Source organism: Mus caroli, unplaced genomic scaffold (genome assembly GCF_978045245.1).
Source record: "Mus caroli unplaced genomic scaffold, Mus_caroli_1 scaffold_17, whole genome shotgun sequence".
In the NCBI taxonomy this organism is placed as follows: domain Eukaryota; kingdom Metazoa; phylum Chordata; class Mammalia; order Rodentia; family Muridae; genus Mus; species Mus caroli.
In genome coordinates, this window is record NW_028227272.1 from 41,721,274 (window position 1) to 41,747,522 (window position 26,249).

The 26,249-nt window shown below is 42.3% G+C and overlaps 2 protein-coding genes across 5 annotated transcripts; one reads left to right on the forward strand and one right to left on the reverse strand.

Annotated features, from left to right (window-relative positions):
• The first annotated feature begins 1,287 nt into the window (after positions 1–1,287).
• On the forward strand, positions 1,288–17,085 carry Rmp64 (ribonuclease MRP subunit p64). 3 transcript variants are annotated; one of them, XM_085832422.1, is made up of 10 exons: positions 1,288–1,448; positions 4,221–4,375; positions 6,419–6,498; positions 6,768–6,899; positions 7,506–7,583; positions 8,933–9,297; positions 9,663–9,724; positions 12,179–12,450; positions 13,437–13,923; positions 16,968–17,085. In XM_085832422.1, exons 1-9 carry the CDS (start codon positions 1,343–1,345, stop codon positions 13,894–13,896), a joined length of 1,710 nt encoding a protein of 569 aa, XP_085688548.1. In that variant the 5' UTR covers positions 1,288–1,342; the 3' UTR covers positions 13,897–13,923; positions 16,968–17,085. The 3 variants fall into 3 exon arrangements, with proteins under 3 accessions (XP_085688548.1, XP_021040914.1, XP_085688549.1); XM_021185255.3 differs by lacking the exon at positions 16,968–17,085 and having other exon boundaries at positions 13,437–14,847; XM_085832423.1 differs by lacking the exons at positions 1,288–1,448; positions 16,968–17,085 and adding an exon at positions 1,781–2,226 and having other exon boundaries at positions 13,437–14,847.
• Positions 14,454–26,249, reverse strand: Gtpbp8 (GTP binding protein 8). 2 transcript variants are annotated; one of them, XR_015045774.1, is made up of 7 exons: positions 25,896–26,249; positions 25,292–25,390; positions 23,631–23,761; positions 22,396–22,495; positions 19,920–20,038; positions 16,865–17,086; positions 14,454–14,619 (listed from the first exon to the last, which is right to left on the reverse strand). XR_015045774.1 is itself a non-coding variant. In XM_021185258.2 (6 exons), exons 1-6 carry the CDS (start codon positions 26,232–26,234, stop codon positions 17,005–17,007), a joined length of 870 nt encoding a protein of 289 aa, XP_021040917.1. In that variant the 5' UTR covers positions 26,235–26,249; the 3' UTR covers positions 16,706–17,004. The 2 variants fall into 2 exon arrangements, 1 of the variants encoding a protein (XP_021040917.1); XM_021185258.2 differs by lacking the exon at positions 14,454–14,619 and having other exon boundaries at positions 16,706–17,086.

Genomic DNA, 26,249 nt, shown 5'->3' on the forward strand with positions numbered 1-26,249 from the left:
ACTGATCACCAAACACTGAGTTCCAGGATCAGTGGGAGAGCCTGACTCAGAAGCAAAGGTGGGCAGTGGTAGAGGAAGACCCTGACCACTACCCTTAGCCTCCAACGTGCACGCACCACACATCTCCAACTAAAATATCTTCTGTCTTCCACAAGTCCAGAAACATTATGTAGATTCTGCTAAGTCTGTGGTAATATGTTACAGCCCAAATAGGAAACGAACACACAGGTCATTTGGTAGTGCATTAGAGGGGCATTTAAGTCGTTATCGTGTGAGGATAGTTTACGAAGTGTTATTAAAGATAGTGGTCCCAGAGCTGACTGAGGAAGTGAGATTGTTTCAAAATGGTTCAAAGGAAAGAGCAATTAAGCTGGGCAGTGAAGGCACACGCCTTTAAACCTAGCACTTGGGAGGCAGAGGCAGGAGGATTTCTGAGTTCAAGACCAGCCTGGTCTACAGAGTGAGTTCCAGGACAGCCAGGGCTATACAGAGAAACCCTGTCTCGAAAAACCCAAAAAACAGAAAAAAAAAAAAAAAAAAAAAAAAGCGAGCAATTATCTGCAAGGAACACACAGGACAGAGAGCATCTCAGTAGGGCAAGATTACTTGTGTTAAATACAAGTCTAGTAAGAGTAAAAATTTGTACAGCAGGCACTGTTCTAAGAAGTCTTTACCCCCAAGCACACTGAAGTCTGGAGAAATTACCTTTTTGGGATAACATATGGTAATCCGCAGACATAATTAAGCAACTTGGCAGTCTCACTTTATGCCCACCAACTGCTCCTCTCCACCCTGTGAAAGAAACTTTATGAACAGAAGCAAGAAGGCCCCAAGGACTTAAAATGAACAATCACCAGTTATCAGTGATCAGAACCAGCAGAGCCTGGAATATTTTGTCGGAGAAAAATGACGGTGATAATGGGTGGTCAAGACAACCTCTGGGTTATTTTGTAATTATTGAAGTTGAGCTATATCCAAGCTATATAGTTTTCCTTGACTACTCCAAATAAATCGTGACTACGTGACGAATGTCACATTTGCTGATATGATCCGAGTTCTTCTTTTCAAAATATCCGAATAAGAGTTAAAGGCTGGGCCTCACTCGGATCCATCTGTAAAATGCAAAGCTTCGGAAGTTGCTCTAAAAGTGTAGGAGCCTCAGAAAATTCTAACGCGTTTCTCCTTCCCCAGCAGGTCTGACCGGCCGTGACTCCGCCCCGGGGCGGGTCCCACACCTCCGGCCCGCCCCGCCCCTCGTCCCCTCCTCCCTCCCTCTCCTGCCCAGGACGTCAACTCGCTCTCGCTCGGCTCGGCCTTCCCCGGCCCTCCCGCGCCGCTCGAGATGGCCGCTGCGGTGCGGCCGGGCGCGGAGCCGTGGAACCGCGTGAGGATCCCCCAGGCGGGGAACTGCAGCACGCTGACCGTGCGGGACCCCAGCGCCACCCTGGGTGAGTGTGGCCAGCGAGGAGGTCCTAGCGTGTCTCCGGGAACCGGCCAGGCGGGCTCACGTGGGACGGGGTGGGACTTCCTGAGCGCGGGGCACGCCGGGAAGGGGCGCGCCAGGCGGAAGGTCCGGCCTGGATAGTGTGGCATGAGGATTGCTGGCAAGCGCCTGGGCTTCACCGTGCCTATGCCGGAACAGGAGAGAGCATGGCTAGTCCCGGCCCGGCATGTGTAGCCCCCAGACGCTGCCTGGGTCCTGTGCTGTCCCCAAGGATCGGGGCTGTCACTCAAGTACCGTGCGCCGCGGCTTCGGACCTCCGGCTTGTCTCTAAAATACATGGAGCTCGTTTCCCCCTTACTGGGCGAGGGAGTTACTCTGGTCTCTCGGTTTTTCTCAAGGGGGAAAAAATGAGATCGTTAGAGCAGTTTGTTTAGAAAACAGGGATTCGCAAAGAGATGTGTGTGTGTGTGTGTGGGGTCTGTGTTGTGAGTTTTAATTTAGTTTGTTAGTATATATGCTGTGGAGGTGTTAACCATATTCGAGGGATCAGGCGATTTGTTTTACCCGCTCCCAAACCACGGGCGGACTCTCGTTTGGAACGTTTTTCCCATGATCCTTTAGAAAAGCCTATTGGGTGGGTGGGACGTGCGTATGGCCAAGCCGAAATGAGGTCGATTCTCAGGATTCACGTGGTAGAAAGCGAGAACCAACTTCTGCAAGTAATATGTTCTACATCTCTCCCTGGACTTAATGCTGTGCTACAACCCCGAACCCCCAAAAACGTAATAAAATATTAAAATTAATAAAATATTAAAACGTAAATATTTTAATGAGGTGGGGGGTCTTTCTAATTGTGAGTTAATACCTGGGTTGCCTTAGTTTTTTTTTGTTGTTGTTTTTGTTTTTTGAGACAGAGTTTTCTCTGTGTAGCCCTGGCTGTCCTGGGACTCACTCTGTAGAGCAGGCTGGCCTCGAACTCAGAAATCCGCCTGCCTCTGCCTCCCCAGTGCTGGGATTAAAGGCGTGCGCCAGAGTGAGAGCAGCCTACCTACAGCTTGAAGGATGTTTAATCACAAAGGGACATTCATCAGCTACCGGGAGACACAGCTACCAAATACTGTAGTTTTCATGGTTACATCCAACTTTTTGTTTTTGAAGCTGCTTGTGGTCCTATGACTGTCAGTTACTTTTTGTTATTTCTAAGACAGGTTTTATCCCACTCAAAAATGGGAATAAAAAATAGTACCAGCTTCTTGGCCATACTCGGGAAATGGAAAGGTTGATACCACGAAGCATTTGTAACAGTGCCTGGTTTGACAGTCAAATGACCGTAGCTGTCATTACAGACACATTTGGTAATTGTTAAGTTCAACCTATCGAGTATTCTCACCCCTCTTCCCATCCATCTTTCCCACGCAGTTTTAAGTTCTTTCTAATTCCTCTCTAGTCACAATTTTAAAAACAGATTACTATGGGAAATTCACCAACCTCTCATCACCCAGGTAGCTGATTTAATTTCTCCAGATAGGACAGAGCTTTTCACTTAGAATGCTTGTGTTTCCTTTCTGAGCCACCAGATGGCGCCTGACGCCTGCTTCCCAGCTGCTCATGTTCCGATTAGGAAACATTTGTATACCCATTCAGTTACATAATACAATTTCCAGTGGCCCTGGTGGTTTCTCTTTTCTGGATGTAGTTTCCCATTGATATCCACGGAGGATTGGCTCTAGGAATCCTTCCTTATAAAAAAATGTGTACATGCTCGAGTCTGTATAACATGGTAGATAGTATTTGCAGTAGGACCTATCTTTCTGTATACATTAACACTATCTACTTTGCTTATGAAATCCTATACAATATGACATTACAGATGGAATTTTGGGGGACTATATTCAGTGTGAGGTTGCTTGAATACACAGATGGTGCTCACAGGTAGAGGGCCGAATGTATTATATATTCTTATCAAAATGTGGTATTTATGGGGCAGGAGAGATGGCTCAGTAGTTAAGAGCAGACTGCTCAGAGGCCCTGAGTTCAATTCCCAGCAACCACATGGTGGCTCACAACCATCTGAAATGGGACCGGATGCCCTCTTCTGGTGTGTCTGAGGACAGCTACAATGTACTCATGAAATAAATAAATCTTAAAAAAGAGAAAAAAGTTGTATCCAAATACAGTTCCTCTGCCTTTGAAGGCTGTATTTGTATGCATGCTGTCTTGCTCACCTGCAGAACAAAGTGAGGGGTTTAGAGATGGATGGAGCGTGGCCAGGCTTTTTAATATCCGGGGTGTAAGCGTAAGCGTACAGCAAATGATAGCTGTAAAAGCAGTCTATTACTCACAGTCACGGTAAAAAGTGATGTAAAGACAGACGCATGTTGATGTTTAACACATGTTCCCTTATTGGTCACCTGCCCTCATTTTCCAATGTCTTTCTTAGAATCCTTCATTTTTATAGTTGAGGCCAGTTTGTGTTTTGAGTTCTTTAAAGCACATGTTTTTTTTTTTAAAGATTTATTTATTTATTATATGTAAGTACACTGTAGCTGTTCTCAGATACTCCAGAAGAGGGCATCAGATTTCATTATGGATGGTTGTGAACCACCATGTGGTTGCTGGGATTTGAACTCGGGACCTTCGGAAGAGCAGTCGGCGCTCTTAACCACTGAGCCATCTTGCCAGCCCCTAAAGCACATGTTTTAGCGAGTTTCTCACCGGGTGGGTGCAGTAAGTGTAGGATTGCATACCGAGTCTCGTTTAACTGTCTCTGCTTTAGATGCCTGCACTGCAGCTGTCATTAAAGGGTGCCACCTCGTCACACAGTCACTCAAGAGCCAGACCTTGGATGCGGAAGTCGATGTGTTATGCTCCGTTCTCTACAGCAATCACAACAGGCTGGGCCACCACAAGCCCCATTTGGCCCTCAGACAGGTGAGGGGAGCTCTGTGCTCCACACATAGCCTGGTACTGAGGGACATGAGACTCACTGCCACTTACTAGTTTTTTATTCATGCAAAGTTCATATATTGTTTTGATTCTTCAGCCTCTAAGATACAATTACATTTTAGCTTTTTTGGTCTTTGATTTTTCCAAAATCATTTAAAAAAGTAATTTATAATCAAACATATTTCAAAGCTGGGTGTGGTGGTTCACGCCTTTAATCCTAGCACTTGGAGACAGAGGCAGGTGGATCTCTGTGAGTTTGAGACCAGCCTGGTCTATGTAGTGAGTTCCAGCACAGCCAGGGCTATGTAGAGAGACCTTGTCTCAAATGAATCAAGCAAGCAAGCAAACAAAACAGTGTATTTTGATTCTTTCCAGTTTAATTTTCTCTATGTACAGTCTAACAGCGCCTTTGTCTAGTTCAAAAGTAAACTAATCTAAACCCTAAAATCTTAAAAAAGAAAACAGTTGTGGTTTAGAGCTGTGGTTTACTCCTTTGGAGTCATAATCTAATCAGCAGTGTGCTGGTGTAAGTGGGTTTATGGTAAGTTGTGGTGCAGAATGGTTCCATGTACGTTTTAGATTAAGAAAACACTGCGACTTTGAGCTCCAGGACTGTAACGTGGCAGAGAGCTGCTGAAGCTGGCTTCTGCATGTACCGTTCATGTGGCCACTTAGGTAACGCTTCAGGTACCTTTAAAAGCTCAGCGCGCTGGGCGCTGTGTGACACAGACATCTTTCCGGTATTTACTTATTTTTCACAAAGTTCTCTGTTGGCAGTGCGTTGGATCTACAGCTATGAAAAGACAGAGTTTCTCACTGTACAGACGTACTCTTTCTGGCTAGCCATACTCCTCCTGCTGAAGGCCCAAGAGATGAAGATTCCCTGTCAAAGAGGACCATGGTCTTCCCTAGATTTCCTTCTAGGGCAGCTTGTACGCAGGCTTTTGAATCCAGGATCAAACTTATTTACTAGCTTCCTTGCTGATGTTCCTTCCCTTCCTCCCTTCCCCACCCCCAAATCTTATTTCACTCACTATTTTCCAAGTGTTACTGTCTTGGGCTGTCAATAACTATCTGAAAAGATGGTATCCAGACTTGGAAATTAAAAGCTAGCCCCAGTGAATTTAAGGAGTTAGAGCCTGTAAGTGTGATTGGTTTTTAGCAGTATATGTGTAGCTCTGAAAAGATAACAGCACTAACCAGGATCAATTCCCATCATGCTTTGACATGTTGGTGCAGTCCAGGGAGCGCCCATGGTAGGCGTTCCTGACAACTAGAGAATTCATGCAGTTTTTTGTATTCTACATGGATCCCCCTCCTCCCCCACCACAAGAACCTACTAACCCGTTCTAATAACTGGATTACACTCGTGAACAAAACGGACAAGTTCTCTTCTCCATGGGGAGTTTATAGTATAGTTTGGGGAAAAGGGCAGTCAGTCAGTCAGCCAGTCAGTCAATAACTGGTATACCAACTGGTAAGAAGCGCTGTAGGGAAAAGCAGAGAAGGGGGGATTGCCGTGTTAAATAAAGCATATCCATCTCAGCATTTAGTTAAGTACTTGCTATATCTATCTTTATTACTGTAAATTGGAGCGTATCATATACCATGTTATTGCCTAGCATATCTTGCACATAGTAGGTGTTCAGTGTAGTTACTCTGACTAAGTCACTTTCTTCATTTTTGGTGCTTATAGACTGTTGAAACGGAGTTAAGAATTTGCTTTCTTGTTTTACTAGGCTCCCAGCTATAAATGTGCTCCCTCAACAAATTAGAATGTTGAGACTTACATTCATTTTGGTCACTTTACAGCATCGAGTACATTTGGCATGTAGTAATTTTCTTGAATTGAGAAAGTTGTTGGGTTGGTGAGATTGTTTTGGGATTTGGGTTTCCTTGGCATTAAATGGGAAGGCCTTCTGTGGCTATTTCCATACCATGAAATGCTTTGCTTCTTTGCATTCTTGGTCGTATCTGTGACACTGCTGTATATACACATACTAATTTGAGCTGCTCTTCCTCCTTCAGGTAGAACAGTGCTTAAAGCGTTTGAAACATATGAATTTGGAGGGCTCAATCGAAGACCTGTCACAGTTGTTGTCTGCCAAGTAGGTGGTCCATTGCTCTGTCTGGGGCACCCTTTGGTATTCTCTGCTTGGTGGTGAGATATAATCAGCTATGCAAAGATGTACATGTTGCGTGTTAATGAGGGGAGCCTGTTGACTGATGGGAGGGACTGGTGGGACACTGAAATGGGACTCATAGGTTGCAGTGAAAGAACAGTGGAGTGCTACTGGGCATTACCACCTCAGGCTGTATACTGCTGCAGAAATGCTGTCTGGAAAATGACAGTCATGTTCTTTCTGTGTATGTCAAGTGCAACTCAGCCTGGAGCTACAGAAAACCGCGTCGTCCCCAGCCAGCCAGTGGTGGAGGTGGTGCTGATGAAGGTTTTGGGAGGCTGCAAGTTGTTACTGCGCTTGCTGGACTGCTGCTGCAAGGCATTTCTGTATCCTTGACTGCGGGACGCCGTCTCTTGACTGGAAGCTCTTTGGGTCTATTTGGCTGTTCAAATGCTGTGTTCTTTTTTTTTTTTTAAAAGATTTATTTATTTATTACATGTAAGTACACTGTAGCTGCCTTCAGACACTCCAGAAGAGGGCGCCAGATCTCGTTACGGATGGTTGTGAGCCACCATGTGGTTGCTGGGATTAGAACTCTGGACCTTCGGAAGAGCAGTCGGGTGCTCTTACCCACTGAGCCATCTCACCAGCCCAAATGCTGTGTTCTTAAGGCACTGTAACCTGTGGGGATTCTCAAAGCTTTGCCTTTTGGCTCCTCTTCCAGCAACTGCTGTTGTGGCTGGGGCCAGGGACTCTGTGTCTCTACCTAGCAAGTACTCCAAGAGCTTGGTCTTTAGACATTCTTACTCCCAGACACTGACTAACAATAGGAGCTCTAGTAGAATGGATAGTTTTGCTTTTAGTGTAATGCGACTTTATTGCCATTTAGGGCTTTAATATCTTCAAAGCGTTCTTATAAATTCTTTCATAATTGTAACTTACAAATCTTAAATTCCCTTGGTTTTATTTTTTCACCTTAACATATTCCTCAGGTTGACTGTGAAGCACTTAGGGCTAAAGGAATTCATTATTTTGAACCTTGTGATGGTTGGGCTGGTGAGCAGGTTATGGTACGTTCACATTCTGCATTCTGTTTCATCTTTATCAGGCCTGAGGTTCTTGTTAGAGTTCACACAGTTTCGTTTCACACTCTTGCCCTGGGATCTAAAGGTGCAGTCTTCCCTTTCTTCCCATGACAGTTGATTTTCACATTGTTAGCTGGATAGTTACGTAAGACGGCTTTTCTTCGCCTTGACTCTGAGTAGCTCAGAAAGTGATTTTCTAGGACCTAGGAACTATAATAATAGTAAATAATAATAACAACAACAACAAATGTTGGCCATAGTAATATTGCAGTAGGCTTTTGAAAAAGCTGCTGTTCCTGAGCTGGTCATATTTTGGTTCTTTCTGACAACTGGTTGTTAATTTTAATAGAACGTAGAAATACAATTTCACCTTCCTTGTATGCTCTAGACTTCTTTTTGCCTGACACACTGCTGCTTTTGAGCCATATTTGGTTGATAGGATTACCACTTGTTAAATTTATAAACTAAAAAAAAAGGCATTTCCTTGTGTGTGTGTGCATAAAGTGGTTTAATGGATAAGTAGAGAATTTTTGGATCATTAGTTCTGATTTGAGTGTAGCAAAACTGTTAACAACAGAGACACACCCAGAAGAGTCTTGCTACCTTCAAATAGAAACCTAGGGTAAGATATCTTAACCTACATATCTTAGTTGTATTTTTTTTTTTTTTTTGGTTTTTCAAGACAGGGTTTCTCTGTGTAGCCCTGGCTGTCCTGGAACTCACTTTGTAGACCAGGCTGGCCTCAAACTCAGAAATCCACCTGCCTCTGCCTCCCAAGTGCTGGGATTAAAGGCGTGCACCACCACTGCCAGCTTATTTGTATTTTCAATCATCTTTTTGATCTGCTTAAACATCTGGACCGAAGTTTGGCCTCTCTCCTTTCCACTCCTAGGCCCCATCCACTCCTCAAAAAATGGCAGGCCTCCATGGCTATCAGCCAGCCATGACATATCCAGTTGCAGTAAGACTGGGCACCTCCTCCCTGTTAAGGCCAGACCAGGCAACCCAGGAGGAGGAAACGGTCCCAAAAAGGCAACAGTCAGAGACAGTCCCAGCTTCCACTGTTAAGTCTCCAACTGTAGCATATGTGCAGAGGGCCTAGGTCAGTCCCATGTAGGCTCCTGGTTGGCAGTTCAGTCTCTGAGCCCCTATGAGCCCAGTTTAGTTGATTCTGTGGGTTTTCATGTGGTGTCCTTGAGCTCTCTGCCTCCTACAGTTCTTCCTCTACATCTGTTTATTCTGCTTATTCTTAGAAGTAATAGCATTTGAATTACTATGTGTGTATATATGTGTGTGTGTGTGTATAAATATAAAGAGCTTCTGTTTCTTTCTAGGGTTCTCCATAAAGGACTTTTGAGAAGGCTCATTTCCTTATATGAGCCATTACTCAGATTGCATCAGGAGATCTCCAGCATTCATCCCATGCCTTACTTCAAAGATTTTGCCTTTCCCTCGGACATCACTGACTTTCTAGGCCCCTCTTACCTTGAAGTCTTCAAGGGAAAAACACCTGCAGCTTCTGCTACTAAAGGAGTAACAAAGTTGCTAAATAAACTGTTTTTAATGAGAGAGCAACTACCAAAGATGAATGAAGACACCTTAGATAGACTTTCCAAACCATCTGAACAAATGACAAGCAATCTACAGAGCACTGTGGACCTGGGCCAGCCAGTGAAAGCCTATAAGAGGACCAGAAAAGGTGAGCTGCGTAGAGAAGCACACACCTTTTTATTATTTCCTTTAAATTGTGTGTATCTAGTTCTGTCTGTTGTGTCTTAAACACATATTTATAAAATAAGCGTTTGAAAGCATGGTACAGTTGTGCATTGTGTAGAAAGAAACTCAGCACCTCACCCTGGTTATGTTAGGGAGGTGTGAGTGTTACCTGTTCTCACAGCTGGGCTTCCGGTTCCATCCTGGGGCTTTGCTTTATTCTCTTCATTTCTTTTGTAGTAACTTGGCAGGAAATGTCACGTAGTTAAGAATTCGTTGGAGGTTTGAAAGTAATATGATTGAGTTTTTCTGTCTCTTTTGTTGTTGTGTTTTGTTTTTTTAATTCTGCAGAAAAGCCATTGGGATTTGACCTGCGGGCTTTTTGCACAAGACGTGGAAACAAAGCGACTCAGGTCTGTCTGGTTTAACCTCATCGCTTTTCACTTCTGCCAAGTGTCGAGGAAGCTCCTCAGTAAGGAGGGAGGTGGAGTTTGCTTGATGGCACTCTTAGTTCTAGGTGTGTGCTGCAGAATGAAGAAGGTGGCTTTTTAATGGTCCTAGTTAGTCCAGTTAGTGGAGTGTATTCAGAAGTGCTTTAATAGGCATTGCTCTGGAATCTCCAAGTAGCCTATGTATGGATGGTGAGCAGTTGAAGAGCATGGGCTTTGTACCTGCTGCAACGTTGGCCCTGCTTCGTATTAGCTGTGTGATCCCTCACCTGTCTCTACCTCCCTTCTCCATGCCATGCACCTCTGAGTTTGGGTTTATACATGTAGTCAGTGGAGACTCATGTGTGGTAAGCATTTAAGTGATGGCAGATGTTGTTAGTAACAGTCACCAGTACTGATGGCAGATGTTGTTAGTAACAGTCACCAGTTTTGTTTCCCGCCTCATTTGTCATCAGGCATCAGTCCTGTTAAGCTTTAACATGATACCTTTTATTAGTGTTAGAAAATGGTTCCTGACTTTATGCCTCTACAGTATGTCAGTGTCACCCGTCCGTCATCCAGGAACCGCCTGCCTTTTATTACCATTGTCGGTTTCAAACCTTCATGGCTTATATCTTCCATTTTATTTACTACTTCTTAATTCTAAGAACCCCACACATTATTTATTTATTTTTTGTTTTTTGAGACAGGGTTTCTCTGTATAGCCCAGGCTGTCCTGGAACTCACTTTGTAGACCATGCTGGCCTCGAACTCAGAAATCTGCCTGCCTCTGCCTCCTGAGTGCTGGGATTAAAGGCGTGTGCCACCACTGCCTGGCTGAACCCACACTTCTTTATTGACCTTTTTAACACAGATGGCAGTTTGCATTTTTATCTTACCTAATTGATGAGTTGAGAAGGAGGAAAAATCATAGCAGACCCTTTAAGCAGCTGGCAATATCTTAAATGCTTTATGCACATTAACGCCAGAATCCTCAGAAAAGCTCCATGAGAGAAACTCTTGTATTACTGCTTTCCTATCTCAAGGGGGAAACCTGAGGCAGTCTCCAGAGTTACCAAGGCTCCACAGTGAAGTGATAGACTTCTGGTCTGAATGAGGCCATGTGATTCCTCATTACAGCAGTCCCGGGACTGTGGTGTCTGTGGACCTTCCCACCTCTGCAGAGTTGGTCTGGAGGGGAGCTGGGCTGGACCCTTAATTGCTCCCATATTGTTAGTAATTGGCATTTATATACTATTTAGAACAACTTATTGATTATAAAATAATACTGCAGTCTTTAGTTTCATCATTATTTCTTTAGGTTGGGTTTGAGAATATTTATTTACTTATTTATTTGGCAGGGTCTCACTATGCAGCCCTGGCTAGCCTGGGACTCACCATGCTAGACCAGCAGGCTGACCTCATAGAGACCAGTTTGTCTCCACTTCCTGAGTGTTGGGGATAAAAGTGTGTACCACCACAAATTTGGAAAGAAAGTTAGCTTTAAATGGAGGCTAGGTAGACTTGGTGGGTGGTATAGTTTCATAAAGTAGAAAAAGCTGGTAAAATCAAACTTGACTAGCTGTAGAAAAGACTAAGTAAACATGCTTTCTTAAAAGTGGTGCAAGGTAGGAGTGTTGCACACTTAATCATTTCACTGGTCACTAAGGGACTGCCAGGCCTATCATGCTGGACACTTCCAGGGTTCTCTGTCTTCATGGTTACAGTAACATTTATGACCCATCTTGAGGATTGTTCCTGGGGGTGATGGGAATAAGTGAAAGGCAAATGTAGTCCAAGTCAGGCCTACTGGCATAGCCTTGTTATGTCTGCTACTCAGTAGGCTGAGGCAGGAGGATGGCAAGTTCAAAGCCCCTTTGAACTAGACTGAGTTTAAATCAGCCTGGATAACTTGTTGAGGCCCAGTCTCAGAATTAAAACAAAACAAAACAAACTTTAAAGGGCTGGGGATATAGGCTACTTGCCAAGTATTTACAAGGTCCTAAGCTCAGTCTTTAGTAAAGAAAATGAAGTAAAAAAATAAAAATTATGTCCCTGATAAGCAAACAAGGAAATGAGGTAGTTGAGTGATGTCATTGTAAAAGACTTGGGAATCTCCCTCCCCCCACAAATCATTCGACCTTGACTACTATTTAGTCAGTTTGTGTGTGTGTAGGTGTACTACATATGTGTGTTACAGTATTTATCTTGGGTTTCCTGTGTACACTTCATTAAAAGGCAGATAGGACTTGCCTCTGTAGAAGTATAAAGAGAGATAGTGTTAGAAGAATGGATCAAAAGGAAAGGCTGATGGATTAAAAGTGTCCTTACAAAATTATTTTAACTTTTTTAAAATGGATCAGCTTTTCAAAACTCTTTTCCTTTATTTTGAAGTCACTACTATTTTCAATATTTTTTTCTCACCTTTTTACACTTCAGGAGACCAACCGCCAGGAGACCAACTGCGAGTTTAAATATTCTCAATCCAAACTGAAGACAACCAAACTTCCCTCTCAGAAACTGAGAACTCACTGGGCTAACAATACTGTGCAAAGAATCCGAAAGACCAAGACGTTCACCCAACTTTCTGAAGAAATTGAAATGGCAATTGTGTGGTCCCGGAGCAAAAAGCTCAAGATTCAGGCCACCTATCTGGGCAACAAACTTCTTAAGAGTAATAGGTTCAGACATGTGGAATCTCAAGGCTATAGGTAATTACATCAGAAAATTCCTTTCCCTTTTCAGTAAGAAAGCATATGCATATGCATTACGGCCTTTGTTTAAAATCTAACAGCCCTTGGGGTGCTAGGACAAGACAAAGTACAGTTAAATATGTGATGCTAGAACAAGTCCTACTCAAAGTACAGTTTCATGTGTTGCTAACAGTTATCTGGGCGGTTGTGTCAGGAGAAAAAAGTGAACTGACAGTGTCTGGACTCCCTTCCACCACGGCATTCCCACTGGTTCATTTCAGAAAGCACTAAGATTGCCTGTGGTGTTCAAAGCCTGGGCAACAGTGTGGGGCAGCCTTAGTCCTTGGGCTCCTGGTGATCTTGTGGGAGGCGGCTTTCTGTAGATAGCAGCAGCACAGCTGGCTGAGGGTGAGAGAGAAGTGAGGTAGTGAGGCAATGCCTAGATGGCTCCGGTTGAGTTCTAACTGCGGGCTTGAGGGGGATGCGGAACAACTCACAGAGCACCTCACAGGGGTCACAGTCTTTGGTAGGTGACCCCGCTTCCTTTTATTCCTTCCCTCTGTTCATTTCCTGCTAGAACACGAGCTTAGCCAGAAGCAGAGTCTGACACACCACAGAGCTTTTCGTTTGTGATATTTTGCCATTTCCACTCTTGTTTACCTAGGAACAGATTATCAGCATGAGGGGAAGGCTACGGTTCTTACGTGTGAGCAAGGTCACACCATTTGTGACCTTGTTAGACAGTGAATGGGAGTTACTTTGGGGAAAAACGGAAGCACATCTGCCTGCATCCTGATTCAGAGAGGGAATCAGGCTCTGAACAAAATACTCTTAGGTTGAAACTCTCATTTCCTTATTTTTGTATGTTTGGGGTTATATGTATATACAGGCCTAGGACTTGTAATAGATTGTGTACTTTTCTGTTAGAAATTGGTGGAGACAGTTAAAAAGTGAGAACGTTTTAGTATCATAATAAGTTGAGATTTTTCTGTTTCGTCCTTTAGTTTGACAAAGAAGCTACAGTGCATGAAAACATCTCTCTGCAACTGCCTTCTCCGAGGCTCTCGTACCAGCACTTCAAAGCATCCTCCCAGACAAAGAAGATCAGAGTATAAAGTTTTATCAAGACAAAGGAAACCGCAGAGAAAGTTACAGTCAACTCTTTTAAAGGAAACCCAGCAGGTCCCTGAAGGGACTCTGAAGAACACTAGGGACAGCAGTGCTAAGAGGAGATGCTCTGGGACAGTTCAGAGGTCAGATGTCTGTCCTAATGGAAAGCAGGTCTTGAGAAAACTTGCAAAGCCTGACCTAAAGACAAAGATGGTGGTCCATGGGAACCTTCCAGGGGGCAGTAGAAATGAATCTGGCTTTCAGGCGAAGAGACAGATGCACACACACAATGCGCCAGACACTGCTAAAGAAGCAGATGACATTGATGATATTTTTGCTTTGATGGGAGTTTAGATGTAGTGATGTGAAACTTCTGAGCAGGTAACAAGCTGGTCCAGTGTTCTGCTCCTTTAAGGGGTGTTGCTAAGCTCTGGAAACACTGCTTAGGCTGAGAGCTGCTTCTGTGCAGTTTCCCACCGGAGTGCATTCAGGTCAATAAACATTCACAGCAGCCTTGTGTAAGCTAATCAGATGGTGTTTGGCTTAGACTGTGCAAGGTGTTAACTATGATGAACAGTCTGAGGAACACATCCTTCATGACTGAAACAAGTCAGTTTCTGAATTAGATGATTTTATGATCTACTGTTGAGTTAAAATCTGAGTAATTTTATAAGATCTTATATCTGAAGGTAAACAGAACAAGGCTGGAGTAGCAAAGCACCATGAAGGGTCACCTGGCCTCACTGACCTCACTCCCTTTTAAAGTTTTATACTTTGTGTGAGGGTGTGTACGTATATGTGGATATCAGAGGGTAACCTGTGAGAGTTGGTTCTGTCCTCGCCTATGGGTCCCAGGAGTGGTGTCCTAGTTAGGGTTTTACTGCTGTGAACAGACACCATGACAAGGCAACTCTTATAAGGACAACATTTAATTGGGGCTGCCTTACAGGTTCAGAGGTTTAGTCCATTATCGTCAAGGTAGGAGCACGGCAGCATCCAGGCAGGCATGGTGCAGGAGGAGCTGAGAGTTCTACATCTTGTTCAAAAGCAAACAGGAGAAGACTAGCTTCCAGGCACCTAGGAGGAAGGGCTTAAAGCTCACACCCACAGTGACACACAAGGCCATACTTCCTAATGGTGCCAATTCCTGGGCCAAGCATATTCAAGTCACCACAGGTGGACTTAAGATTGTCAGGCATAGCATCATGTGTTTACCCATGGGCTGAGCCATCTCCTGCCCAGGTCTTCCTTTTGAATAACAAATGTGAGTGTATGCTATGTTATTAAAGATGGATTATCAAAAGATTTTCCATTACTCAAATGCTTAAAACCATTATCTAATCTTCATTTTGTCACTGTGTAACTCCTAAGGGGGTATATGAAAAGACTTTTGGTGTTTTCCCATTTTTGTTCCTATGAAATATTGCAAAAAAGTAGCTAAGGAATAAGGCCAATCATGAATTTGAAACCTGGCATCAATGCCATCACCTGATTCTTTGTACATATCAGTAAGCTGGAAATGACAGTCATGAGTTACAAAATGAGCTGCTCTACCCATGAAAAAAGGTAATGTAGTCATGGAAAGTCTGCTCAGCCCTGCAGGCCAGGAAGGGGGCAGGAGGGGTAAGCTTAGGAGAAAACAATGAGTCTTCCCCCTGCTCTCCAGTGACGGCACAGCCTAAGGCCTGCAAGCCTGAAACCTTAGGCACAACTGGACACTTGCTTTAAAGGCCAGAGGGTGGGAGTGGCAGGATGTGAATCTGGATTTTGCATACTCACTTCAACTAGGACACTGCTGCTTTCTGCTATATACCATACTCATGAGGCTCAAGAAAGCTACAAGTTTGAATATTTCTATTTTGGGATTCTTGGCCTTGGGGCATTCTACAATTAAAGACGGCAAACAGTCCCAAATTCTGTAATCTGAACCATTTCCAGTTCCTAGCTTTGCAGATAAGAGCTAAAAGGAGCATTAGGTGTTCCAGTTGTAAGTGCAGAGTATGACAGTTTGTGACCTTTCAAATCCTCCTGACATTGCTGTGTCGACCCCCTGTTGCTGCTACCTTGTCTTCTGCTCTGGCAACCTGTCCTGGCTTTTTAGAATGTGTGATCTGTGTGTATAGTGTATGTCTGTATACATGTATGAGCGTATGAATCTGAGTGCTTGGGTATGTAAACTGGGAAGAGGTGTGTCCCTGCCTCATCCTCTGGTCCCTGGGCAGGCATTGCACTGGAAGCCCATGTCTTGAGAGTGCTCAGAAAGTCCCTCAAGAGCAAGCCGCAGTGCCTGTCTACGTGGTGGCCCAGCATGTTGGGCAAGCAGTCCTTCCACTTCAGTGCTCCTTTTCCTGATCACCTCAGCTGTCTGCTGCTGTGGGACACATTGACAGACAGTTCTGCTTTTGGCAGAAGGATGGCTTTGAAAGTAATTATTTTGACATCTATGTTTTGCTTTGTGGAAAAAAAAAAAAAACCTTTCTGCTAGTTAGGGTAAAATAGACTAAATCTATCAACTGTAGAACAATGGGAACATTTACAATTGGGTTTTTAAAAAGCCACAGAGTTGTGGAGCCTTACCACAGCTATAACCTCTAACAGCAGTCTCACTTTGAAATGCTAAGATATTTCATGAAGAGTTATGAGCTGCAAGTCAAAGCTGATCTTCCCATTCAGAATCTCTAGCACAGTGATTCTAAACATTGCACTGACTTGTGAATTTCTTCACTTAAATCTAGTTCCTGTTTATTTTTGCTGCTACTTTCAAGGTGGAGTGCCTTCTATGATAAAAGCCTGTGACTTTTGCTGTGCTGTGTGGTTGCTTTGGGTTTATAAACATGCAGTTGTCTTCGGTATAACTTGTTGGCTTTCATAGCTAAGGTGCTGATGGTCACCATGGAGGTGAGGCAACATCAAGTAGTTTTCCCAAGGACACTAGAAGTAGAAGCTGAACCCTGGACTCTGATGATGAAGCCTGTGTTGCACTCTCAGGACTGGTGCTTCCTTGGTCCAGCAAGTTTTGACAATTTTTTTCATATTCAATTAAATACTAGAAGAAGAGTTCTAAGCATACAATCATTTCCTTTCTACTCACATATGCACGCTTTACAGAAGGCACTCCCCTCCTTTACCTAGTTCACATTTACGGAACTGAAGACAGTAGCCATTTATAAGAGAAAAACCGGATTTATCCATCCTCTCTATAGAAGCAGGGTCTCCCTTCATGGATTTGTATATGCTCTGGGCTTGTCAGTTAAAATAGAAAAGCCCGCTAGCATCTGTCCTAATGACCAATATGATTTAATTCATTATTTGTAACCCTTACCCCCAACGCATTTGTTCTTGCTTCAGGGTAATGCAGGTCTTAATGCCGAATCTCCTTCAAGTTGAGATGCACAATATTTAAAACAATATTGGCATTCTTCTAGGTGTTTAACTCCAGTTGTCAGGAAGAACTCTGAAACATCATCTACTCTGGGACTTAAGACTTCCTGTTATATCTGCGATAAAGCATTTCAACAGATGGACTCCAGAATTGGTCACTGCACTGTGAAAAGAAAAGAAAACTTGATTTTCTTCTTTACCTCAGAGGTTGCAACAGACTTCAATTCAAGTAATACAAAGCACAAAGTTTTTTTTTTTCTTCAAATAAACTCTTTTAAGTTTTTCGAGACAAGGTTTCTCTGTGTAGCCCTGTTTGTCCTGGAACTCACTCTGTAAACCAGGCTGGCCTCGAACTCAGAAATTCGCCTGCCTCTGCCTCCTGAGTGCTGGGATTAAAGGCGTGTGCCACCACGCCCAGCTTTCTTCATATAAACTCTTACAATCTCATGTAGGAGGGCTATGCTTGTAGTCTGTTGTCTGGCTTCTCTTTTGTTAGTGTCGCGCATATTCTAAACTGTGATGATCTACACTATGTGACCCATTTCTTTAAGGATACTAGGTGTTGTATCACAGCTTCCCTTTCATCTGTTCTCCAGAGTAGGCCTTGAGATAATTAGTGTGGTCTTTGTGATAAAAGTTCAACCACCTTGAAATACTTTAAGTTAAAAAGAAATCCTCACATATTGTGACTTGTATGTATCTGTTTCCATCCATATAGAAGTGGGTGGACCACCTATTTCTCAGGCGTGAATCTACCCTGGCTTATAAGGATGAAGTCTGCCCTGGACTGAGCCAGTTCTGATAGCAAGTGCAGCCCTGTAGATTTTCTGGCCAAAACTACCTTGCTGAAAACAGCTTTATGACACCTTTTATGACTGAAGTAAGCAGATAAAACTTAGAGGAAAAATACAAGTTTGATGGTTCATATACTAACTGGCACTCTGTACTCACGTGCTATGGTTCTGTTAACCCACAGTTCTGTCTTGAGAGTCAGTTCTCATTTGTTTGCAAATTTATTCTCAAAAAAAAAAAAATACAGAAGCAACTAGACTGTGCCTACTTATATATTTCCCCATATCATCTATAAAACATACCAATCATAATATATGAGTATATTCTTTTTTTTTTTTATGAGTATATTCTTATAAATGACTGGTGTGTTATCATTCTTTCAGGAGAGCAGGTTTCCATATCTCAATTCATAGATTCTGAGTGTTTGGGTGACTTTCTGCAGGTCCTGGGCCACATGTGGCAAATATGCATGACAGCAGTAATTCCAGGGACACGTGTAAAAAGGCAAATGCCCTTAAAAAAACACCAGGAATTCAATAAAGTGGACCGTAAGCCTAAGCCTGCCACTTTGGACTGACAAGAAATTCTGTATTTAAAGTGTATATCAACCACAATACATGAGCCTTCTAGTGACATTTCCCAGTGAGAAAATGAAACAAGCTGCTTTAAAACATGTAGCCTCTTTAACAGAAGCCCGTAGATGTTACACAAAACCAAGGCTAAGGCCCATGCTCTTTCCACGTCACATACCTCTCTGTAACTCCGTTTCTCACTTGAGAAACGGGCATGAGAAAAGGTCAACGAAGCATGCTGTATGTGTGGGAACAACTCCCCCATTGTCTGTGGTCACACAGATACAGCTCTGACATGTGTATGCCTCTGGTGGATGGTTTGTGTGCACAGCAGTGTGAGGCTACTGAGTCATCAGTCCCTTCTTGGGAACTCCGTAATTCCACCACTGTAGCTCCCAAACCTACTAACTTTCCCAGGGCACATCATGCTGTCAATTCAAACAGCTTATAGAACTAAAATTTATATTGTTTCAGCATAGCTATATATTAACCATGATTTGCTAGGTTTAACTCTGTACTTTTTAAACCCGTTTTATTTCATACTGAACAGTTAAGTTAAATGGCTGTCTGACAAAGCTGAGGATACTGGGAGGAATTAGGACCTTACTTCCACCTGCAGGATTTCCCTTGCTCTTGTAGGATAAAGGCTCAGGAACAGGGCAGACCTGAATGGAGGGCCAGAGAAGAGTGGTGTGTGGGATTAAGGAGGGGACGCTGAAAGGCACATTCGAAATCTCAATTTCAACAGATCCACACTGATTTGACTAAAATGGGTGCTCAGGGCAGTTTCACCTACAACAGTGACTTGGTTTCTTATTTTCTCACAAATTACCACAGTGCCTTCCACAAATAAGTCAAAGCAAGGAAACCAGAGATTGATTCTCCAGCTGTCTCAGCACACAGTACTTACTGTACCCAAGATTCACAACAGAAGGAAAAACCCATTTGTCATGAAACCACAACAGAGTCCCCAAATTTACCCGCTCAGAAAATACTGTCTGACTAGTTTAATTCAAAGTTAGAACATTTTTTCTTCTTTATAAAAGCCAATATTAAATTTTAAAATAAGGATTTATTATTATCATCATCATTTATTACAGGAGAGGGAGCTGGTCTTGAACTCAGCTCTACAGTCTTGAAAGCAAATTTTTCCAGTAAGTTTTCAGGCAAACTTTGCTTTGTTATGGCCTGAATGAGCTTTTTACCTTAAAGCTAAGTAGTTTTCTTTGAAATTAAGGAGATGGGCTTGTTTTCCAGCCTGATGATCTGAGTTGAGTCTCAGATCCCACAAGGTGACAGGAGAGAACTGACTCTAAAGGTGCTCTGTCCTCGGTAGGCACTGCACCTCATGCTTGTGCCTGAGACACAGTTAGTAGGTACATAAGTAAAGACTGGTTTGAAAAGTACAGTTTTTAATCTCTGCCATGGGCTAGGGTTGACCTGGGTTGAAGCAGAAAGAGAGGGAAGTACCTATAAGGGAGAGCCAGCTTGAAAACAGAACAGACTAAAGCACTAGCAGATTACTGGAAACTCACAGTGGAACAGGTGTCCACGTGGCACCTCCTCCCGGAGCGCTCATTCCACAGCCAAGCCTTTTAGTACGCAATGTTATTAGAGCAATCGGATTCTCACCTTATAGGAAACAGCTGAGGAAAACAGCCTTGTGTCTGCGTGTTAACAAACTTCTGAATCTGGAGCACTTGTTTTAAAAGATACCCCTTGGAAGATTTGTCGATTTTTGTTAATATCATCTATAGGAAAATCATTTAAGTATTAGAAATAAAATTTAACAGTATAGACTTACACATTTTAACTACAATCTTTCAGTTAGGTTGAGTTGGTTCACATAAAAATTTCCATTTCTACCTACTCTTTAATCTATAAAATAAAAATAAGCCATATATAATTTGCTTTGATGAAAAGAGGTAATCTATGTCACATACAAAGTGTACATTGTGTGCCCACCACTTAATAATTTAAGTACATTTACTACATTTGACCATCTTGGACTTTATCTAAAGATCAGTGAGAACCACTGAGCAACATTTATTATTGACATCAGCTGTTTCATGTGATTACAATGTATCTTATAGTCTATGACATTTAAATTAATATATCTTGGCTGAGTCACATAAAGCTGCCAATATGAAACAATTTTGGAACCAAAAAGTTCAATTTTACATGTAATATTCTAAAGGAAAAATTAGAAATTGGGTTATTTTCTGGGCACATCTGCCATAGTTGTATTATCTGTAAATCCAGAATGTTATTTATCCAACTACAAAGTAGTAGCAGAAGGTCAAAACATGAGTAATGACAAATTATGGAAAGAGTGAAATTTCAATCTGTCAGGTTTTCCTGGGGAATATCAAACACACACACACTGATTTGAGGGTGGTAGTGGTGCCCCGTACCATGCCGAGTGACTGTTATATCGCTCAACTCTAACTCCACTAGGCTAAAATATAAAGTTATCCTTTGGACTATTTTCCCCCCATCTTGGGTACTTTTCCAAAGAAGAAAATAATATTCCCTTCAGTTAACTTCAGCTAAACTGAAGGGAATATATGATTTCACAAAACGATGTGTATGATACTAAGCCAGGAATACAATTACTCCACAACCAGCTTGATAATGTTCAGTCATTTTTATACCAATCTCTTGATGCATTACAACAGTGTCCCTAATACTTCATAGGACTCCTGCAAATCCCAAGAATTTCATAATTTTGAGACATTGACAAATGTGGCTGACGAGGCACATGGATTTGTTCACCTGAAACTTCTCTGCTTCAGTTTAGTGGTTTCTGACATTTTTTGAAAAATAAATTATAGTAATTGGGTTCCTCACTTTTCACAGAAAGGAACTTTAAGTCTTAGTTTATCTGGAAGTATTACAAAGCAAAATTAATGTGGATACTAACCTACCAATCTGCATTTTAGTGTGGTGTTATTTTATGCTAGTAGGGGGGAAAAAACCTAGTGAGATATTCCTGAAATAAAATTTTTAAGATAATTTTTAAATTTTATTTTTATTTCATGTGCATTGGTATTTTGCCTGCATGAATGTCTGTGTGAGAGTGTCAGATTGCCTGGAACTGGAGGTATAAGCTGTCATATGGTGCTGGAATTGATCCAGGGTTCCCCAGAAAAACAGCTACTACACTTAACTACTAAGCCATCACTCCAGCCCAGATTTTTTTTTTCGAAGAATATTAAAATTCTACTTGTGTGTGTTGTGCTTGAATCTTCTACATTCTTTGAACATTTTTGTTTGCAAAAGTTCTGCTGTAGAAATGTTGGTTGCATGGGCTGCTGTTCAAAGTTAACAGAGCAAATGTTTGTGTTGCTATGAAAACATCATGGATGTAAGGGCATCTAAGAACACTAAATGAACAGCTTAAAAACTGTGACTGTCACTTTAGAAGCTCTGGGTGGAGGGATGGCTCAGGCGTGTTAAGATCACACACTCCTTCAGAGGCCCTGAGTAGTTCAGTTTCCATCACCCAGTGGGTGGCTCACAACCTCCTGTTACTCCAGCTTCAGAGAAACCTGTTCCCTCTCCTGGCCTTCACAGGTTTCCCCATACATGTGGCATATGCAGATGCACATGTACATACACACACTCCATACATTTAAAAGCTTAAAACCGAAAGGAAGCATATATGAAAGTGTCACAGAACTTTTATGTGTATGACGTATGCTTGTGTGTATAAGTGTGCTTGTGTGTACACGTGTCAGCCTGTGGAGGCCAGAGGAGGACGTGTGTCTATTCTATCACTTGGCTTTTTCCTTTGAGCCTGGGCCCCTCACTGAACCTGGAGCTAAGTTGGTAGCCAGCAAGCCGAGTGGTCTTCTTGTCTCCAGCATCTATAGCACTGGGGTGACAGGCATATACACAGTCACACAGCTCTTTATGTGGGTGCTAAGGATTAGAACTTACGGCCTCATGCTGTGTAGCAAGCATTCTTACCCATGGACCCATCGCCCCAGCCACTCTGTTACCTTCTGAGGAAAATACCTGCTTATTACTGACAAGCATATTTGCATATTCAAATGCATATCAAACTGATTTCTAACTCCCACCATGAGTCTAAGGAAGCACTTACCACATAAGGCAATGCAAATTCTTCACACATTTCTATGGCAATATTGTCTAATTTTGTAATTCCAACAACACTATCCACTAATAAAAATGTCCTCTTCAAACTGTAAGAATAGAAAGAAAGTTAATGGCAATATAGGATATACACATTCATCTGTCTCTCTCATACTAGGAACTTCATCCTGTAGTCTAGTAGGACTCAATGCAGTTACTGTTCTTCAATAACAAAATTTGTCAAATACCAGTTTATTTCAATAAGAACATATTAAACTGAGACTTGAAATAAATATAAATGAGACCTCCTCCTGTAAGACCTTACAATATCTAATGGAAAAAGGAGACAATATCAAATTATTATAATTTTTTTAAAGATATGTTTTATTTGTATGAGTACACTGTAGCTGTCTTCAGACACACCAGAAGAGGGCATCAGATCCCATTACACATATTTGTGAGCCACCATATGGTTGCTGTTAATTGAACTCAGGACCTCTAGAAGAGCAGTCAGTACTCTTAACGGCTGAGCCATCTCTCTGGCCCAAATTATAATTTTTAATATTAGTTTAATTTTGCATCATTTATATGTAAAGCTGTAAATAAAATGTTTACATAGACACACACACATATACATATATACATATATATTCTTTCAAATTAGTGATGCTGAGTTCAAATCCAGAGCTTTTTAACAAGTTAGGCAAGTACTCTATTACTGAGCTACATCCCTAGTCCTTTTTTTACGATTACTTTTTTACACTACAGAAGCCTAACATTATTTTCCTCTAGATTGTGTGTTCTTGAAACATATTATTGCTTGATTATGTACGGAGACCAAAGAATTTTTATAACATTTTCAGAGTCTATGATGATTGAATGGACAGGGTTTACTGAATTTTATTTAAATCAATTAGCTAACAATTTTCATTTTCAAAGTTAGCCAGCTAAGAGCTTGTTTTTTTTTGTTTTTTGTTTTTAAATGGATGAACTAGCTGTGGAATACTATTTATAGTTTCAGCTTGATAAAATAAATGAAGTTAAGACTTCCCTGAGCTAGGCAGAAGCTAAACAGGCAGTGTATACCCTGGTTCTCAATATTGTAGAGTTATACAAGGATGAAGCGCACCTACAAGTAAGGCGTTTAACAAATCTGCAGTGTCTGTCATGTGTAGAATCACCTTGACCCTTTAAGGTGCTTTGGGGTCAAATGTCTAACAACGGAAAGAAAAAGAATGTCCTTACTTATTTCGTTCCTTTAGATAAGTCTCTACCATGTCAACGAAGTCTTTGGGTGCTCTATAGCCATACCCTGGCATGTCCACCAATGTAAAATGTTTTCCAACTTTGAAAAAATTCATTTTCTTTGTGTGCCCCTGATAGAATAAATGAAAAAAAAAAAAACCTGGCTTAAAATATATCCTTTATTTCATGCCTAGAAATGTTCACGAACCTAAATATTCAATCAACAAATACTTATTAAAAGTTGAAGTATATTCTGAACTACTGTGAATACAAGGGGGAAAAAAGGTGGAGAGAAGTGGCCACCAATGATTAAATCATAATTAAATCTTTCCAATTTTTCAAAAAGTATGCTTAGCTTAAAAACTTTACATTTCATATTAGAAATACACAGACAAAATATTTTAGGATCTTTCCTATTTTGCTGTCTGTGAAAACCACCCAGATTAAGGCTGTGTTTGCCATCAGCCAGTTCTCTGATGAGCAATGTATACAGAGGAATAACTTAAGAGTGCTGACCAAACATTTATTCTATCACAAAGATTCTTATAACACCCAGATTCGGAGTCTGACATTCATCCTCTGCAGACTAGTGTTTCCGTAAACCAAGATGTTTTTGCATGTGCAGTTTAGTGTCCTCAAAAATAATTTTTAAAGAATGTACAACCCCACAATTACAACAGTGAAGTTAAAATTGATGCAAAGATAACACAACACAGGTACTTGCGCTTTTGCATTCATGAAACACATAGGAATCAGAAAAGGAAAGACAAACTAAAGTCAATTGTTTGGTATAAAATATCAAAGGAGAGGGCTTTTCGTAAGCGATGATTAAGTTCTTGGTGAGCGTCTTTGTCTATCTGTTAGAAAGTGTTTTTAGAATTGTGTATTTGAGAATGAAAAGAATACACCTTCTCTATCATTCTCTTATACAAGAGTGAGATTCATTCTGTCTAGAATTAACCTTTTAGCTGGCTTATGTGGTGAGGAAGGAGAGGGGTGAAGGATGGAATCCCTGTGATGAAACCAGAGACCATGAAGTGGGAAGGAGAAAGCTAGCTTCATGAAAGGGCTTAAACTTTCGCGGGTGAAACAGTGAGGGTCACAGCTGGTGGAAGTGTTTTGTCAGATGGACACTAAGGTAAGTGGGGCCAGCGGTGAGATTTCGGAAAAGGTTGTTTTAGGTACCAGTTGACTGCATCATTGAAAAGGAAGGAGAAGAAGGAGAGGATAGCAGAAGGCCCGAAGATCAGAGTTATCTGTGAAGAAAGGCACAGAGTGGCCTTGGGTAAAAGAATACACACATCTGGAATATACACAAGAATATAGAGGACAAAGCAACTTAAACCCTTTTTTCCTACAACCAATGTAGAACTAGACACTCATTATTATAGAAGAAAACAGATAACAGCAATAAAATACTTAACTTGTCAACTAAGGAAAAATTTAGAACAAGAATGCTTTCCTTTAGATATTGGCAAGGCTACTAAAATCAATTCAGCTATATTCTTGTTTATTTTTCAGAGAATATACAGACATTAATGATGTCTTACCTTATTACATGTTTTTAAAAAATTTCTTCTCTAGGAACTTAGCAATTATGATCTCTTGCATCTGCCAATACTTAGGTCTCATTTTATAAATTCAAGAGATAGCCAGCATACCGGTTTTTTTGAGATCCTGACTTCTACATCTGGGGCCAGGGAAAATAAGGCCTTTATCAAAGAGGATTTTCCAACATTGCTTCGGCCTATGAAACACACCTAGTATGAGAGGGAGGAAGGGAGAATGGAGTACTTAGTATTCTCAGGACTTTACAGTGGCTTATTTATTACATGTTGTATTTTCGGGGTTGGAGACATGGCTCAGTGGTTAGATGCGCTTGCTGCCAGAGGATTGTAGTTCAAGTTCCAGCCAGCACGTATGGCTGCTCCCAACTGCCTGAAACTCCCGTTCCAGCGAGCACTGATGTCTTTTTCTGGGTTCTGAAGGCAACAGGCATGTGGTACACAGACATACACGCAGGCAAACACACATAAACTAAAATGAAAATATAAAAGCACGGGCAGCTCTTCCGGAACACCGGAGCTCGATTCCCAGCACCCACACTGCGGCTCACTGCGGTCCTCCACGGGCACCGCACACGAGTGGCGCATCCACACGGAGTGTTTTCTTTTGCTGTTACGAGCTCTCTCACTGGGTGACAGGAAATGAGCACGGGGCGACTCAGCCTCTCGCACCTACAGTAGACCGGGCGGTCAACCTCACCTCCGGCTGCTGCAAACTCGGGGCGTGGTCGAGGCGGACGGCGGAGCTGAGGTACTCGATGCGGTTCCGGGCGGTGGCCTCGAAGATGCTCTCCGCCCTCCCGATGTCCTCCAGGCTCGGGTCGAAGAGTCCCTGTTCGATAAGGCCAGGCCCCGAGTCCGCGGCGAGGTGCTGCCCCAGTTCCCGCAGCGGGTACACTACCCTCGTTAGCTGTTTCTGTGGCAGCCTTAGCACTTCTGCGAAGGCAGGGGACGTGCTGTAAACCCGGGGCCGAGGCCCCAGTGCGGGCGCTTTCTCAAGGAGCCTTCCCATTCTATGACTCAACCTAGGCGCTGCCATTTTCCTCTCCCAGAA

Bases quoted from the DNA above. Each gene is read 5' to 3' on its own strand.
- Rmp64 (XM_085832422.1), top strand. From the start codon at position 1,343: ATGGCCGCTGCGGTGCGGCCGGGCGCGGAGCCGTGGAACCGCGTGAGG. The intron at 6,499-6,767 runs GTAGGTGGTCCA...GTGTATGTCAAG, and splicing joins TCACAGTTGTTGTCTGCCAA to TGCAACTCAGCCTGGAGCTA. The intron at 6,900-7,505 runs GTATCCTTGACT...CATATTCCTCAG, and splicing joins TGCTGCTGCAAGGCATTTCT to GTTGACTGTGAAGCACTTAG.
- Gtpbp8 (XM_021185258.2), bottom strand. From the start codon at position 26,234: ATGGCAGCGCCTAGGTTGAGTCATAGAATGGGAAGGCTCCTTGAGAAA. The intron at 20,039-22,395 runs GTAAGTGCTTCC...ATTTTCCTATAG, and splicing joins AATTTGCATTGCCTTATGTG to ATGATATTAACAAAAATCGA. The intron at 17,087-19,919 runs GTGAGAATCCGA...TTCTTTTCACAG, and splicing joins CCTCAGCTGTTTCCTATAAG to TGCAGTGACCAATTCTGGAG.